General features: G+C 37.6%; 1 protein-coding gene across 1 annotated transcript; it reads left to right on the top strand.

Moving 5' to 3' along the window:
- Nucleotides 1-339: 339 nt before the first annotated feature.
- Nucleotides 340-15,492, top strand: LOC107794183 (importin subunit beta-3-like). Its single transcript, XM_075221304.1, has 19 exons — nt 340-548; nt 701-842; nt 1,087-1,287; nt 2,073-2,177; nt 2,284-2,349; nt 2,436-2,600; nt 5,549-5,623; nt 5,702-5,872; nt 5,961-6,013; nt 6,209-6,225; nt 6,317-6,444; nt 6,569-6,625; nt 14,139-14,324; nt 14,448-14,540; nt 14,792-14,877; nt 14,956-15,022; nt 15,111-15,177; nt 15,283-15,419; nt 15,478-15,492. Exons 1-19 carry the CDS (start codon nt 340-342, stop codon nt 15,490-15,492), a joined length of 2,040 nt encoding a protein of 679 aa, XP_075077405.1.
- The last annotated feature ends 1,307 nt before the right edge of the window (nt 15,493-16,799 follow it).

The following is a 16,799-nucleotide window of genomic DNA, read 5'->3' as shown; positions in this document are numbered from 1 at the left end:
AATTTATATTAATTTAAGAATTTTTTTTAAGAGATTTAAAATCTGAATGAAACATTGTCGCTCATCCTGAATATTGAATATTAGTAAGTCAGAGCATAAAAAAGAATATCATAATGTAACTTGATGGCTTCAAGGTCTATAATATAATAGTAATGATTTGAATATTCATACTGTATGTGAGAGTCTAGATACCGAATTTTCAGGAACTCCTTCAAAAATGGTGCAATGCTCAGTTCGACGAGGCGCTGACTTGGTACCAATTGAAACATTAGCCTGCCTTCATTTTTTCCAATCATCATTTAGAGTAGTCTCCCTCTAGATTTCTCAATCAATACAGTAATGGATACCTATTTGACTCAGTTTCAAAATGCCCAGATGAAGGCGATTCTGAGGCCTGGTTCTAGGGTTCCGTTTGAAACCTTCATTTCCGATCAATGTTCGGAGGCTGAGTCAATGTTCTACTTGATGAAACACAAGGATCCAGAGTCCCTTGCTCTTAAGTTTGTTGACTATCTTAACCCTTCCCACAAACTTGATACCTGTCAAGAGTGTGCTTAACCGAGTCAAACGGTTTCACATAAATTGAAACGGAGGGAGTACTAGATATTGAGGATGACCCCGCTTGGCATAGTGCCGAGACCGGCTCTGATAATACAGGGGCAACAAGTAATTTCAAAGTTGGTGTGGACTGTTTAGGCAGGTTTTCTGTTGCATTAGGAGGTAAGTGTATTGCGCATACTGCTAAAGAGCAGCTGTCTGCTTACTTGGTTGCCCCACAGTGGGAGAAGCACCATGCAGCTCTCAATGCACTTGCTTGCATTGCTAAAGGTTGCTCAAAGCTGGTACGTACAATACCTGTCTAAATATATTAGTAGTTGGTTTGATTATAATAGATATAACATTATTTCAATTCCTAGCATTTAAGAGGTGCCTTTTGCTGGCAATTTGCTTAAATATCTAAGATAATTTGCCCCTATTCTGTACCATAATGCTTTACACTATGTTTATTACGTGTTTAAAGTTATCTTTGATTTTTTAATCCTTAGGCAATTACTCCGTAAACATGGCTTCTTTTTGGTATTACAGGTGATGTTTAAGAATCTGAAGCAACCAGTGAATATGGCTCTAAGTTGTTTCCAAGATCCTCATCCTCGAGTCAGACTGGCTGCTTGCGAGGCAATTCAGAACTTGTCGACTGTCTACTGTCCAGATTATCGAGAACAATACCATAACCAAGCAGTTCCTGCATTAGCTGCAACTTTGGATTATTCTCACCCAAGAGTGCAGGTTTGTCCTATGTGATAGTATGTGCTGTTCATGGATTCTGCAAGTTTCCTAATAAACAATTGCAAGCTAAAAAAAGGATTAGATTTTCGATCATTGATACATGAAACAACCAACAAAAGTTTTTATTCTTACTGCACCCCTCAACAAGGGGTCTCATATACCATAAAGTTTCTTTAGCCTTGCCTAAGTCTGATACCCCCTTTAATTTTTTAAATTGTAATTTTATCCACAAAGAGAATATTGATTCCTAACAATGTTGCGTTTAAGAGTAAATATTCCACAGTTCTCGGAGTTGGCTCTTTATCAGACCACCCATCTTATTTCATTCTGCTTGATTTCTTGATAATCTTTGAGATAATCTAAGAAGTCTCTTGGCTATATATGACTTCATTTGCTTTGCTGTAAGGCTCGTTCCCAATTGGTCCTTGACAATCACTTTTTCATTCTCAAACACGAGGCAAATTAAGGATTATATTGTGTAATATCTCTTCTAGAATTTCTTACAATTGATGTTATTAACTCTTTCTAATTTATTGGCTTCGGCAGTGTGTTTCTGGAAATTTTATGTTATGACTTTATTTGGGTTGCAATAAGAGCACTCTTGCTGACTTACAAGAACATTGAATGATTCTACTATATGAGATTATAGAGGAAGTAATAATTACTACTAAATGTCAGTGGAGGTTCGGAAAAAATACATAAGCCTAAAGATGTGGTAGATGTGAATCCGTTCAGTTGCTGATGCCAAGTAATTTGGTCCTTTTACATTTTTGGCATTTTTATAGGCATCTGCCGCGTTAGCTCTCTGGAAGTTCTGTGAGTGCAACAAGCCAGAAACTTTGAAACCTTACCTGGATGAATTAGTTAACAAACTGCTTGTACTTATACAGGTGTGTCAATATAGAGGTCATCGAATTATAAAGATATGTCACTGCTGACAACTGCAAGGGGACTAATGATGTAATTTTCCATGTCCTTTTATTGCTTGAAATGCAGAATAGCAAACTAATGGTCCAAGAAGCAGCATTGAGGGCGTTGTCTCGTCTTTCTCTATCTGTTAAGGTATTAACTGGCGCATTTATTCTCGACTCCGTTCTATTTCTTCTTATATTATCAATCATGAAGGCTAATATATTAAACGTCAACAGGGGCACTTCTGGACCTACTATGACACTGTTATGCCACACTTGAAAGCTGTCCTGAGAAATGCAGATCTTAAGTCTAATCACAGACTTCATGGCCTAGCGTTGCAGTGCATAAGCTTTGTTGGGTCTGCTGGTGGCAAGGAGAAATTTAGAGAAGACGCAGAGCAGGTCTTCTACCAACTTTGCCGAGTACTGAACACACGTATTGATGCCATGCTTATAGGATTGTGTCACGACCCAAAATCCTAACATGTTGTGATGGCGCCTATCTCAGTACTAGGCAAGCCGACAACATCAATAACCCACGATTTCCTTTAAGTTTGAAAACATAATGTTTAATACAATACAAAAAATCTAGCAAATTCCAATACAACACTCCCAAAACCTGGTGTCACTGAGTACATGAGCATTTATACATTACAAGTCTAATAATAATCTGAGACCAAATATAATAACAAAAGGATAGGGAAGGAGAGACAAGGTCTGCGAAACATGGCAGCTACCTCTGTATCTCCGAAAAATCGACTGTACAAAAGAATCAACACCCACTGTATCCGGGATCACCTGGATCTGCACACGAAGTGCAGGGTGTAGTATGAGTACAACCAACATAGTAACTAATAATAATAAATAAGAACTGAAGGTAGTGACGAGCTTCACAACTAAGTCCAAATATAGTACTTTTCCACATAAAAGGGTAGTCATGCTCTCAAGTTCAACATTTAGAAATTCATAGTAATTTAATATCAAATTTAACTGAAACAGACAATAATGTTTTTCTGAAATTTCCAAAAATAATGATATATGACAACTGAAATGCAGCAAATAATGAAATCAATGCATCCTCTCAGAGTAACAGTCACTCAGTCCTCCCATTCATTCCAACCTCACAGTCACTCATCACTCGCACTCAATAGGGACCTGCGCTCACTGAGGGTGTGTACAGACTCCGGAGGGGCTCCTTCAGCCCAAGCGCTATATCAAGCCAATCATGGCATAAATCAATAAACATGATGCGGCGTGCATACCAATCCATAAATATCCTCACAATTAGGCCCTCGGTCTCACTCAGTCATCAACCTCTCCAGTCTCTCGGGCTCTCATAAATCAGGATAAGCAGCCCAAAAATAGTGATATGACGCATTAATAATAAATAAGAGAGACTGAGGTATGATATAAAATGAATAAACATGACTGAGTGAAAAAGTACAATTTGAACATATTATTCAACTACAAAAATGACCCCAGTGGGTACCAACAATAACAATATATGCCTAAGCATGATTTTTAATACGAGTCTCAGCTCAATTTTCTCTAACATGTAGAGGATGTACAGATATCAATAGATTTTTCAACTATACAGTCCCAAGGAATTTGGCCAAGTCACAATTCCTACGGTGCACGCCCACACACCCGTCACCTAGCATGTGCGTCACCTCAAAACCAATCACATAACACATAATCCTGGGTTTCATACCCTCAGGACCAAATTTAGAACTGTTACTTACCTCAAACCGTGTAATTCTTTATTCCGCTATGCCCTTGCCACGAGAATTTGTCTCCGAAAGCCTCGTATCTAACTACAATTAATTCGATTCAGTCAATACCAATTATTGTAATTAATTCCATAAGAAAATACTAATTTTTCAATAAAATCCGAAATTAACTCAAAAATTATCCGTGGGGCCCACGCCTCGGAACCTCTCACAAAGGTTACAAAGTATGAACGCACATCCAACCACGAGTCCAACTGTACAAATTTCACCAAATTTCGACATCAACTCGAGCCTCAAATCTTTAATTAAAATCTATAAAGATTTCTATCATTTTTAACCCAATCTTTACCCATTTGAACTTAACAATCTTTCCACAACCTTATTGGTATGTATACATAATACTCTTACACCCAAGAATCATACTATTATTCACCCATATTTACTCTAAACTCGAAATTGAAGAATTAGGGAAAGAAATTCTTACCTCTTTGAAGCCCTAGCAAGATCCTTGTGAAATCTTCAAAACTTGAACAAGAATTGATGGATAAATGACTAAGTCTTCGCTTTCTCTCTCTAAAATGCTCTCACCTCTCTCTAAAATGTCAGATTTTGGCTCAAAAATGAGCTTCAAGGGCTATAAATCGAAGTTGGATCGGGTCAAAAATTAGAAAGAATGGAAGCTATGATGCAGTTATGCAATCGCATAACTGGTATGCGGTCGGCATATCGGCCGCATAATTTGGCCTCCAAAACTGGGCGTGACTGACCCGGTCTGCGGTCATTATGCGACCCGCATACTTGTTCTGCGGTCGCATAATGCACCGCAAAACAGGTCTGCGGTCGCATAGTGCACCGCAGATTTTCCTCAAATCTTGCCCCTCTCCTGATCCACTTTGCGACCATTATGCGGTCCGCAGAGTGATTTTGCGACCACTACGGTCGCAGAAATGACCCTTTTTTCCGACAAAAAGTTTCTTTACATATTGGTGCATTGCTCAACCCAAAAAGTCCGAACTAATCTTTGTACTAATTGATCTACCTCGGCACTACCAAACCTTAATTTCCTTAGCAAAATTTCTCCGGGGTCGTTACAAATAAGTCAACATCCGGTCAACCTTTTCAACTTAAATTCTAAACCTTGGAACTAAGTGCTCCAAATCATTTCAAAACCTCACCGGACCCAAACCAATTACCCCGGCAAGCCAAATAACAACTGTAATTCACAATTTGAGCAGTAAATGGGGAAACAAAATTGCAATAGTCAAAACGACCGGCCGGGTCGTTACAGATTGACACATCTTTTTTAGTTCCTTACTGATCATGGGATACTGAACACATATATTGATGCCATCGATTGGGATTGCTTTGTTCTTATTTCGTTTGTTATGCTTTATCACATGGCTTTATCATAGCCAAACCATAATATAGATTACTTTTTTTTGGGTTTCAACTTCTTTCAACAATTATGTGCAACAAAATAATGACAGTGTTACTTTTCCACCTCTCTTGGCATTCTTTTTATTGTCTTGGCATGTGCTGGTGTTAGCTTATTTACCTTTGGTCATTTCTCAACATAGAGCTTACTTCGTATTTATTTCCTTTTTATTGTTGTCATTAAAGGTTATGGAAGGGATTATATCATTACAAGGATTATACTCGAAGGGGGGTGAACCTATTTCTTTGAACTTGCTAAGGGTATGTCTAAATTACTCGATTTTAAGATCAAATTTCTTTTTAGATTGGCCTTTTCTTATTTTCTTAGTTTCATTGCAGACATGTGGTAACATTTGCACTTGTTTGGGACGGGATTTTCTTCCTTACACGAGTGAAGTCATGCCCTTTTTTATTATTCAATGTGCTCAACTTGAACCTGTTTCAATCTGTTTAATCCTCTGCTGCTATGCTGACAAATTAGAGGAAGACTTCTACCCATGGATTCCCCAGGTTGGCATGAATGATCACCTGCACGTTTTCATTTTCTCATGTATTGGGAGCCTTGGCGTAACACATAATGTTTCTTCCATGTGACCAGGAGGTCACCGGTTCGAGCCGTGGTAACAGCATCTTGCAGAAATACAGTGTAAGGTTGCGTACAATAGACCCTTGTGGTCCGACTCTTCCCGGATCCCGCGCATAGCGGGAGTTTAGTGCACCGCGCTGCCTTTTTTATGTATTGTTGAGTGAAGTCAAATTAAAACAAGGGATATCAATGGCTTAAGGCATGAAACAGGTTGTTTCAATCGTTTTACCGCTTCTGAAATTCCATACCCACAATGTCAGGAAAACAGCTGTTGAAGGTGAGAATTCTCGTGATTTCATAAGGTTTCTTTGTTTTCAAGTAAGTTCTCCACTTGCTGATGCAAATTTTCTAATTTTTGCATGTTCAAGCCATGTATAACCTGTTGTATTCTGCTAAACTGGCTGTTGAGAAAGGGATTGCGCAAGGTGGAAGTGAGTCATATTTCACAAAGTTGTCAGACGATATAATATTGTCTTTGATAGAAGCTTTGCATGAGGTTGTCCTTAATTAACATCAGTACTTATGTTGTTTCTTTTTTCCTTTTTTGTTCTGGGTGCGCAAAATGTTTAAGGTCCAATTGGATAAAGAGAAAGTGACAATTGATTTGTTATCTCACGCAGGAGCCTATGATAGAAGTATGTCCATTCATGTTGGATAGATTGAATGATTGCCTGCAGGTTTGGTTCTAACTAAGACAGTTTCTTTAGCTAGCGTATGGACATAGATTTGATTGAAGCTTAAAAAAAAAAGTTTTTGAAAATTGAAGTTGTGTTTGGACATGCATTTTATTTGAAGAAAAGTTGAAGTTTTGTGATTGGAAGAAAATTTCATCCAAAAATCAGTTTTTGGGAACTTAAAATTTCTTTTTCCAAAACATGATCATATTTCATAAACAAACAATGTATTTCAATTTTCTTTTTTTGAAAAAATGAAGCCAAAATCAATGGCCAAACGGGAGCAAGTTTTTAATCCAAGCTCTGCAGTGTTTCTTTTGAACTTTTTATGTTCCAACTTGATCATACTGTTGGCCTTTACATTCCCATACAGTAAATTACTCCAATTTTTTCTCCTTCAATAATCAATATTCCCTCCATTTCAATTTAGATGAGGTACTTTGACTCAGCACGGAGTTTAAGAAAAAAAAAGACTTTTGAAACTTGTGGTCTTAAAAGCTTAAGGGGTAAAAGCTTTGTGGACTATGACATTTGTGTGGTTATAAAAACTTATCATTAATGATAAAATGGGTAAAATGAAGAATCTAAAGTTGAATTATTTTCAATTTTAGAAATGTGTCATTTATTTTGAAACAGACTAAAAAGAAAAGTAACTCATCTAATTTAAAACGGAGGGAGTAGTAATCTATACATAACACTTGTCCAAACTCATATCAATTATATTTATTCCATTTAGAAGCAAAAGAAAGCTTAGCACATCTCTTATACAGAGAAGATATGAGGACAAAGAACAATGACTTGCATGCTAATATGTTCAGGGGATCAAGTAAAGTAGGAGCTCCTTATTTAATTCTTACTTAGTGTGTGAATCAAAGCCTACACAGACATGGTTAAACTTTATTAAAATGCTTAAACATTGACATTTGAAATTAAATAGGATTTTAAGTGGGAGATTTTCACTAATAGTATCATTTGGTTACATCGTTTAAATTTTGACCCTGTTAAGTAAAAATTTTCTTTTTATGTATATACATTCTATGTTGATACCCCTTGACTTCTTCGTAGATTTACTTCTTTATATTGATCCCCGCATAAAACATTCTAGCTCTGCTACTGGCCTCAAGGTTACCTTAAATACTACCATAATTAGGGCATTACAAGTTTCAAGCAGAGACGAGAGATTTTGGTTTGCTAACGTATCTCTTAATTCATATAGACGCTTCTACTCTAAAAACAATTCATGTTTCTCTTGCACAGAATCTGCCATTAACAACCATTGAAGTTCATCTCGAGGCTTTAAACTGATATGCAAATATATTTAGAAATAATAATTAATTTGATACGAGTATAGAAAAGAAAACCTGATATAGTTTCAAAATATTGCAACTGTGTGAGAATGCACCGGAGAAAAATCTTATTAATCAATTAAAGTATGGTACAACACCTATTTATATATAGTGATTACATAATAATATGTATCTACTTTCCGATGTGGGACACTATACATGACTAACTACTTAACACTCCCGCTCAAGCCCGTGCATATAAATCATATGTACCGAGCTTGTTACAGATGTAACTAATACGAGAACCAGTAAGAGACTTAGTGAAAATATCTGCTAGCTGATCATTCGACTTTACAAACTTTGTAACAATATCTCCTGAGAGTATCTTTTCTCTGACAAAGTGACAGTCGATCTCAATGTGTTTAGTCCTCTCATGGAATACCGGATTTGATGCAATATAAAGAGCAGCTTGATTATCACACACCAGTTCCATCTTGTTGATTTCTCCTAACTTCAACTCCTTGAGCAACTGCTTGACCCAAACGAGCTCACATATTCCCATAGCCATGGCCCGATATTCGGCTTCGGCGCTAGATCGAGCAACTACATTCTGTTTCTTGCTCTTCCAAGAGACCAAATTACCTCCAACTAGAACACAATATCCAGACGTAGAATGTTTATCAGAAGGTGATCCTGCCCGATCAGCATCTGTGTACCCAACAATCTGCTCGGGGCCTCGATCCTCGAATAGTAACCCTTTGCCTGGAGCTGACTTTATATATCGAAGAATGCGAACAACTGCATCCCTATGACTATCACAGGGAGAATCCATAAACTGACTTACAACACTCACCGGAAAAGAAATGTCAGGTCTAGTCACTTATATCTGGTAGGATCTCGCAGAAGCTTAGCATTCAGATCCATATGAGTGTCAACAGGTCTGCAGCCCATCATTCCAGTCTCTTCAAGAATGTCTAACGCATACATCCGTTGTGAAATAACAATACCTAAGGTAGACTGAGCGACCTCAATACCTAGAAAATACTTCAATCTGCCCAGATCCTTAGTCTGGAAGTGCTTAAAGAGATGCTGCTTCAGATTAGTAATACCATCCTGATCATTGCCAGTAATAACAAGATCATCAACATAAACCGCCAGATAAATAAACAGATTAGGAGCAGAATGCCGATAAAACACAAAGCGATCAGCTTCACTACGAGTCATGCCAAACTCCTGAATAAATATGTTGAACTTACCAAACCAAACTCGAGGGGACTGTTTCAAACCATATAGTGACCTACGCAATCGGCATACAAGACTACTAGACTCCCATTGAGCAATAAAATCAGGTGCTTGCTCTATATAAACTTCTTCCTCAGGATCACCGTGAAGAAAAATATTCTTAATGTCTAACTGATAAAGAGGCCAATGACGTACAACATTCATGGACAAAAAAAGACGAGCATATGCTACTTTAGCCACGGGAGAGAAAATGTCACTATAATCAAGACCAAAAATCTCAGTATATCCTTTTGCAACAAGAAGAGCCTTACGTCGATCAACTTGGCCATCCGGGCCGACTTTTACTGCATAAACCCAACTACAACCAACAGTAGACTTACTTGAAGGAAGAGGAACAAGCTCCCAAGTGTCACTTAAGCTCCGAAGTGTCACTCGCATGTAAAACAGACATATCGTCAATCATAGCATGTCGCCATCTTGGATGAGATAGTGCCTCACCTGTAGACATAGGGATAAAAACAGTTGACAAAGATGATATAAAAGCATAATGAGGTGATGACAGACGATGATAACTTAAACCGACATAATGGGGATTAGGATTAAGTGTGGATCGTACACCTTTGTGGAGTGCAATTGGTTGACTAAGAGGAGACAAGTCCGCAGTAGGTGCAGAATCTGATGCAAGACATGAATCACCTGGGCCTGATGTTAGATGTGAGCGACGATGATAAGTCAAGAGTGGTGGAGCTGCAGAAGGTTGAATTGGACTAGGTGGTGGAACTGGAGCTATATGTGGTGGAACTGGAACTATAGGTGGTGGAGTTACAACTGGAGATGTAGGTGGTGGAGCTGCAACTGGAGCTGTAGGTGGTGAAGTTGGAGTTGTAGAGGAAGATGAATGGGAGATAGTAACTGAATGTCCAAAAGATAAAACTGGTAGCACCTCAAAGATATCTAAGTGATTACCTGGACTTGTGAAGTATGATTGGGTTTCAAAGAAGGTAACATCAGTGGACATAAGGTACCGCTGGAGGTCAGGAGAAAAGCATCGATACCCCTTTTGCGTTCTCGAGTACCCCAGAAATATGCACTTAAGAGCACGATGAGCTAACTTATCTTTTTCTGGAGTAAGGTTATGAACAAAACACGTGCTTCCAAAGACACGGGGTGGAAGAGAGAACAAAGATAAGTGAGAAAACATGACAGAGAATGAAACTTGATTCTGGATAGTTGAACATGACATACGATTAATAAGACAGCAAGATGTAAGAACTGCATCCCCCAAAAACACAACGGAACATGAGATTGTATGAGTAGGGTACGAGCAGTTTCAATAAAATGTCTATTCTTTCTTTCAGCTACCCCATTTTGTTGAGATGTGTACGGACAAGATGTTTGATGAATAATCCCATGAGAGTTCATAAACTACTGAAATGGGAAAGACAAATACTCTAGAGCATTATCACTACGAAATGTGCGGATAGAAACCCCAAACTGATTTTGAATTTCAGCGCAGAAGGTCTAGAAAATAGAAAACAACTCAGATCGATTTTTCATCAAAAATATCAAAGTGCACCCGGAATAATCATCAATGAAACTGACAAAGTAGCAGAATCTCAAGGTAGAACTGTCCCGATTAGGACCCCAAACATCTGAATGGACTAATATAAAAGGTGACCCTGCTTGATTATCAAGACGCCGAGGGAAATGGGAGCGGGTATGCTTACCGAGCTGACATGACTCACACTCTAGAGTGGACAAGTGAGATAAACCAGGTACCATTTTCTGAAGTTTTGACAAATTGAGATGTCCCAACCGTTTAAGTAATAAATCTGGTGAATCGATAACAGGACAAATTGTTGAAGGAAGACAAGATATGAGTCCATGTAATTTTGCAAGGATAAGGTAATAAAGTCCATCTGATTCATGTCTGTTACCAATGATCCGCCCTGTACTGCGTTCCTGTATAAAAACAAGGTCATCAAGAAATAAAACAGAACATTTAAGTGATTTGCCTAAGCGACTAACGGCTATGAGATTAAAAGGACTACCGGGAACATAAAGAACTGAATCTAAAGGTAAGGAAGGAAGTAGATTTGCTTGACCTATTCCAGTTGCCATAGTTTGAGACCCATTGGCCATTGTGACTGTTGGAAGAGATTGAGAACATGAAATAGTAATGAAAAGAGATTTGTTACTAGAAATATGATCAGATGCACCTGAATCAATGACCCAAGACTCAGAGGTTAGAAGATTGGGAGACACAAGTCACGCTACTATCTGTTTGAACAATGAAAGTTATCCCTTAAGATGTCTGTTTACATGTTTTGTACTGAAGAAACTCCATGTAATCCGGTAAAGAAACCATCTGGATTGGATTCAACGAATTGTGAGTTAAAGGCTTCTGACAAATGCCATGCGCCAGAAAAAGCAGAATTTTTCTGGGAATTACCCTTCTCACTAAAAACTCACTGTTCACACCGAAAAAATATAAAAATGGTCGGAATTTGATTTTAATTGGATGGGTAGGTTGAGATTTGCGAGGAGAAGAGACTGTTCTGAAGAAATTTTCCCAAAATCTGGCCGGGAACAGTCTCACGCACCGGCGCGTGGACGTCGGATCTTCGCCGGAAAACTTCTTCCGAGTCGCTGGAATTTATGCACAACGATAAATTTCTCATGGTTGCTCTAACACCACATGACAATGCACGGGAGAAAAATTTTATTAATTAATTAAAGTATGGTACAATGCCTATTTATATACAGTGATTACATAATAATAGGTATCTATTTCTCGATGTGTGACACTAACTACTTAACAAACTCAAATAAATTAAAAATCAATGGGCAAATCCAATCGAGCAGGAAAAAAGAAGTTATGATACAGTATAGAAGCATATACATGTGTGTTCATTGCTAGTTACAATTTTCTAACATCTTTCATGCAACTTTCATATAACATCATACAACTCATCATACAATTTTCATAACATTCATACAATTTTGATACATCTTCCAACGTGGGTTCATTGCCAATTACTGTTTTCTATTATCCTCCATACAACATCATACAACTTTCATATAATTTTCATACAACATCATACAACTTTTCGTATACAATTTTCATACAATTTTGATACATCTTCAAACGTGTGGTCAGTTACAGTTTGCCTGGTATGCTTCATACAACATTATACAATTTTCATACAATATCGTACAACTTTCGTGTAACATATGAACCTTCATTGCCAGTTAGGTTTGCCTATCACCCAAATCAATGTCGTTATGTTTCTGGGGACTTCTCATTGATGTAGCTTTCTTAGACATTGTTACTCTAAAATGGGGCCTGATAATCGAATATATGAAGTTCATATCAACAATATTTCAATGTGGATTCTAGGTTTAGTTCGAGAGATATGAAATCAGTACCCAGTAACTTAATAAGAGATGATTTTAGAGAGAGAATTTGATAAATTGTCTTAGAGAGAGAGAAATTTTGAAAATGAGAAAGAAAATAATTTGACATGATTAAAGATGTGGGGTTAGCTAGGAGACGTGGGGGTGGATGAGAGGTATGGGTGGGTGGGGGGGGGGGGAGGTGTTAAGATTAGAGCCATTTAATGTGCTAGAATTAAGGATCTTCCTTTTCAACTTTGTATCAGTGTTTTAAAAGGCGTGGGCGTAAGTCGGGACGTTTTACATATGTCTCAGCAGGGCGTAAGCCCCATAGGTATTTAATTTTTAATATTTTATAAAATAATATAATGACAGTTAATATTTATAAACAGGTAAAATTGCATAAAAATTGAAGAAAACTATATATATGTATGCTCCATCCCCACAAAAAACTAATCAAAACAATCTATTATACGTTACTTACAAGCACAAGTAATTCGAGTCTAAAAGAATAAAATTTTCTATATGGAGGAACAAAAAGGATGATTAACCTGCAATTTGAACTTTGAATTTGCTGCTATGAAGAAAAATATAGTTCTCTTTGTATTTGTAAAAAAAATTAAACATTCGTTGCTTTTGGGAGATATTAGCAGACTAGCGGACAAGATAAAAAATTGGGAAAACCATGAATTAGGGCTTAAAAAATTAAAAAGGGTCTTTACTTTTAAATTTAATACTTTTGAGTTCTTTTTTAAACTTTTTGAGTAATTACCAAACTGACTTTTGAGAATTTGGGTATTATATGAAGGATTAATTTAACAAATTTTCTTTTAATTTGAAAAAGTCTCTGGGGCTTACTCCTTGCTAAAAATACGCGCCCCGAACGCCCGGGCGTACGCCCCAAATTGCGGGGCGTACGCATCTTGAGACTTTCGCCCCACCATCGCCCCGGGGCATTTTTGGTACGCCTCGCCCCGGGACTCGCCCCAGAAATGCCTTTTAAAACAGAGCTTTGTATACAATTGATAAATATAGTTGTATTAGGTAATTAAATAGGAACCTCCCTAATAGTGGTAATTAGGTTTATAGTTTTGCATACATAGGCAAAAATTCCTTGTTTAATTCATCTTGACCCAGGCCCAAAAATCACCCCAGGCTTCTGAGACCCCTCCAAACCATCCAAACAAGTCCAAAAACATTATACAGGTCTATCCAAGGTCTCGAAACATGAAACGAAGCGTAACTGCTCAAATCGAGGGCTAAAGTCAATGTAAAGAATCCTAAAAAGTTCCAATTTGCATGTAATGGCGCCGAAACACCCCTGAACCCCTCGGGATCCAAACCACCCATACCCGCAAGTCCCAAACCATTGTATGAACCTATAGGAAGTCTCAAATCAAGAAACAGGGTGTTAAAACTCAAAATGACGGTTGGGTCGTTGCACATATATAGGCAAAACTTCATTGTTTAATCCATCTTAACCTAGCCCATTTCAACCCAAGTAGCATTTCAGTCTATTTTAACCAATCCAGATTCAGCCCAACCTCCCGGTTTGACACCCCTGATTTTCAGTTATCTGTTTCTTCTTTCATATCTGTGGACCACTTGTCAATGAAGGTCAGCTTCATAGAATAGTGGATGAGGTAAAGCATGTCATTACAGAAAGTTCAAACAGAAACGGAAAACTCAAAGAGAGAGCAAAATCAGAAGACTTTGATGCTGAGGAAGATGAATTGCTGAGGGGGGTAAAAGAGCAAGAAGATAATATTTTTGTCCAGGTATGTTCCATTTTTAAGTATGAAGTTCAGATATAAGTAACACATTGTTGTACTCTTTATGCAATACTCACGTTGGTTCTACTGCTATTATCAAATAACGTAAAGGTTTATTTTTTTAATCAGCTCCGTCGAATATTAAAAACATTGATCAAAACCTTCAAGGCAGCATTCTTGCCTTTCTTTGACGAGCTGTCATCATATCTTATTCCTATGTGGGTAAGTGCAAGACATGATAACCACCTTCATTCTAACACTCTACTTATTTATTTATATCTATATATATCTTATTCCTTTTTTTAATTTAATTTTTTCACTTTTTTTTGCTTCTGCTCGGAAACAGCCTCTCTACTCCTTTGTGGTAAGGGTAAGGTCTGCGTACACACTACCCTCCCCAGACCCCATTAGTGGGATTTTACTGGGTTGTTGTTGTTGTTGTTGTTGTTGTTGTTGTTGTTGCTTCTGCCAAGGGCAAAGAAAATACAGCTCAAAAGAGATGTACACCAATTGATATCTTTGCTAGCCTTGTGATGGAATGCCCTGAAGTGACTCTGAAGTGGGTTTGTGTGTATGAGTTTTTCTTAAATGGCTGGGTTCACCGTTTTGATAAAAATTATTTCCTATGTCTAACTAGGTACTGTGATGTATTTCTACCTTTGTTTTTGGATGCAAGCAATGACGAACATCCAACAGTTAGACAGGTACGGGAGCCTTAGTTGTTGCTGAGAGGTTTTCTTATTCAAGTTGCTCCTAATTTGATTTAATCAAACATCATTTTGTCGTGTTCAGCGTGCGCTTTATGGACTTGAGCTTTATGCGGAATATGGTGGTGCCGTTTTCAAACATTTTGTTACAGGTGTAATATCGTTAAATGTGATATTGAGATCCTTCTCATCATGGGGAACTAGACAAAAAGTGCTATAATAGTTTTGTGCTTACTAAATCTTATGACATTATTCAGAGGCTGTTTCAAGGATCAATGTAGTGATAATGCATTTTCGAGCTCGTGAACCTGAGAATGAAAACGTATATTATTCTGCTGTTTTTGCACTTGGTAAGATATGTCAGTTTCATTGGGAAAGCATTGGCTCGGCCCAGGTTTGTCCTTTTTTAAAATCCCTAATGTTTATTTGTTAGTGCATTCTTATGCCTTCAGGTCATATATGCTTGAGTTGGAATTCTGAATTTTGAAGGGTCTTTACTGAAATTTAGTAATGGCATACTTGTTTCTGTCTTCCTAGTTATTTCGCTATCTCTTTATTTTTCTCCCTCTTTCTGTTGTTCTCTTGACTATTTGATACATTTATTTCCCTTCTGATTGACCTTCTGCTTTCAGGAGAAAATGAGCAGTGGAGAGCTTCTGAATGTCGAACCACTTGACCTCAAATATCCCTGTCAGTTTCCTCATTTCCCATCTTTTCTTCTCTGTTATTGTAGCATTATATTTTCATAATCTTTTTAATGCTTTTCTCTATGTGTGTATAATGGGGTTGATCAGTCGAGCTGAAGAAACAGATCAGTTGCTCGCTTCATTTGTCAAATAAGACTGAAAACCATGTCGCTTTTAGGGTTAATCAGTAGCGATTTCGATTTCTTGTACACATTATTTTCAGGTCAAAACGACGAATGCCAAAAAGTATTGCGTTCGTCCCAACAAAGGGATTGTGTTGCCTCGATCGACTTGTCATGTTGTAGGTAATTTCACCCACTAAGAAAAAGAAAAACGATACTGTGCAATGAATTTTTTGAAAGTGAAGTCATCTAAGGTCAATTGAATTTTGCGGATGAAAATTTAAATAAATGGGGATTAAACTTTGATAGAAGCTGTGTGTTTTATGCAATTAAAGTCATGGTTAGTCATTTGTGTTCATTTTTGCATCTTCTGTAGTAACAATGCAAGCGCAGAAGGAGGCCCCTTCTGACATGCAATGCAAGGACAGATTTTTACTTAGGAGTGTAGTTGCAAATCCTGGCACCACTCCAGAAGATTTTACCCAGGAAATGGTACTAGTACTAACCATTTAATATTTTGAATTTGTCATGACTTCAAAATTGTAACTCCATTGCAGTATTTTACTGTCATGCTGGTGTTTGGGTGAAAATTTAATAAGTTTTATTAAATGGTGGATCATAGCAGCTTTAATTAGTGGCTATAGCATTTTAGTTTGTTGAACTGGTGACGATCTCCTTGTAGTTCAAGAAAGAAGCAGGACGTGTTGTTGATGAAAGCAGGTTGAGAGTGATTTATATTCCCCCACCTCAGCCACCATTCCCTGTCGCAGAATCCTCAAGGCAGTTCATGAAAGATATTGGCCATCTAGATGGTTTTGAGGTTGTTTACTTAATCACTTGTGATCATTGATTTGATATCATCGTTACCTTCAGGTGTCAAGAACGATATTGACACTGATGAGAAATCATCAGAGATGAACGTTCCGCTTGAACCAATCAACTTTTGTTAATACCGGTCTGATAAAG

The sequence above is a fragment of the Nicotiana tabacum genome, chromosome 9 (genome assembly GCF_000715075.1).
Source record: "Nicotiana tabacum cultivar K326 chromosome 9, ASM71507v2, whole genome shotgun sequence".
Classification (NCBI taxonomy): domain Eukaryota; kingdom Viridiplantae; phylum Streptophyta; class Magnoliopsida; order Solanales; family Solanaceae; genus Nicotiana; species Nicotiana tabacum.
Note: the sequence above shows the minus strand (reverse complement) of the source record. Positions and strands in the feature narration are given on the sequence as shown.

Bases quoted from the DNA above. Each gene is read 5' to 3' on its own strand.
- LOC107794183 (XM_075221304.1), top strand. From the start codon at position 340: ATGGATACCTATTTGACTCAGTTTCAAAATGCCCAGATGAAGGCGATT. The intron at 15,023-15,110 runs GTACGGGAGCCT...TGTCGTGTTCAG, and splicing joins AACATCCAACAGTTAGACAG to CGTGCGCTTTATGGACTTGA. The intron at 15,178-15,282 runs GTGTAATATCGT...GACATTATTCAG, and splicing joins TTTCAAACATTTTGTTACAG to AGGCTGTTTCAAGGATCAAT.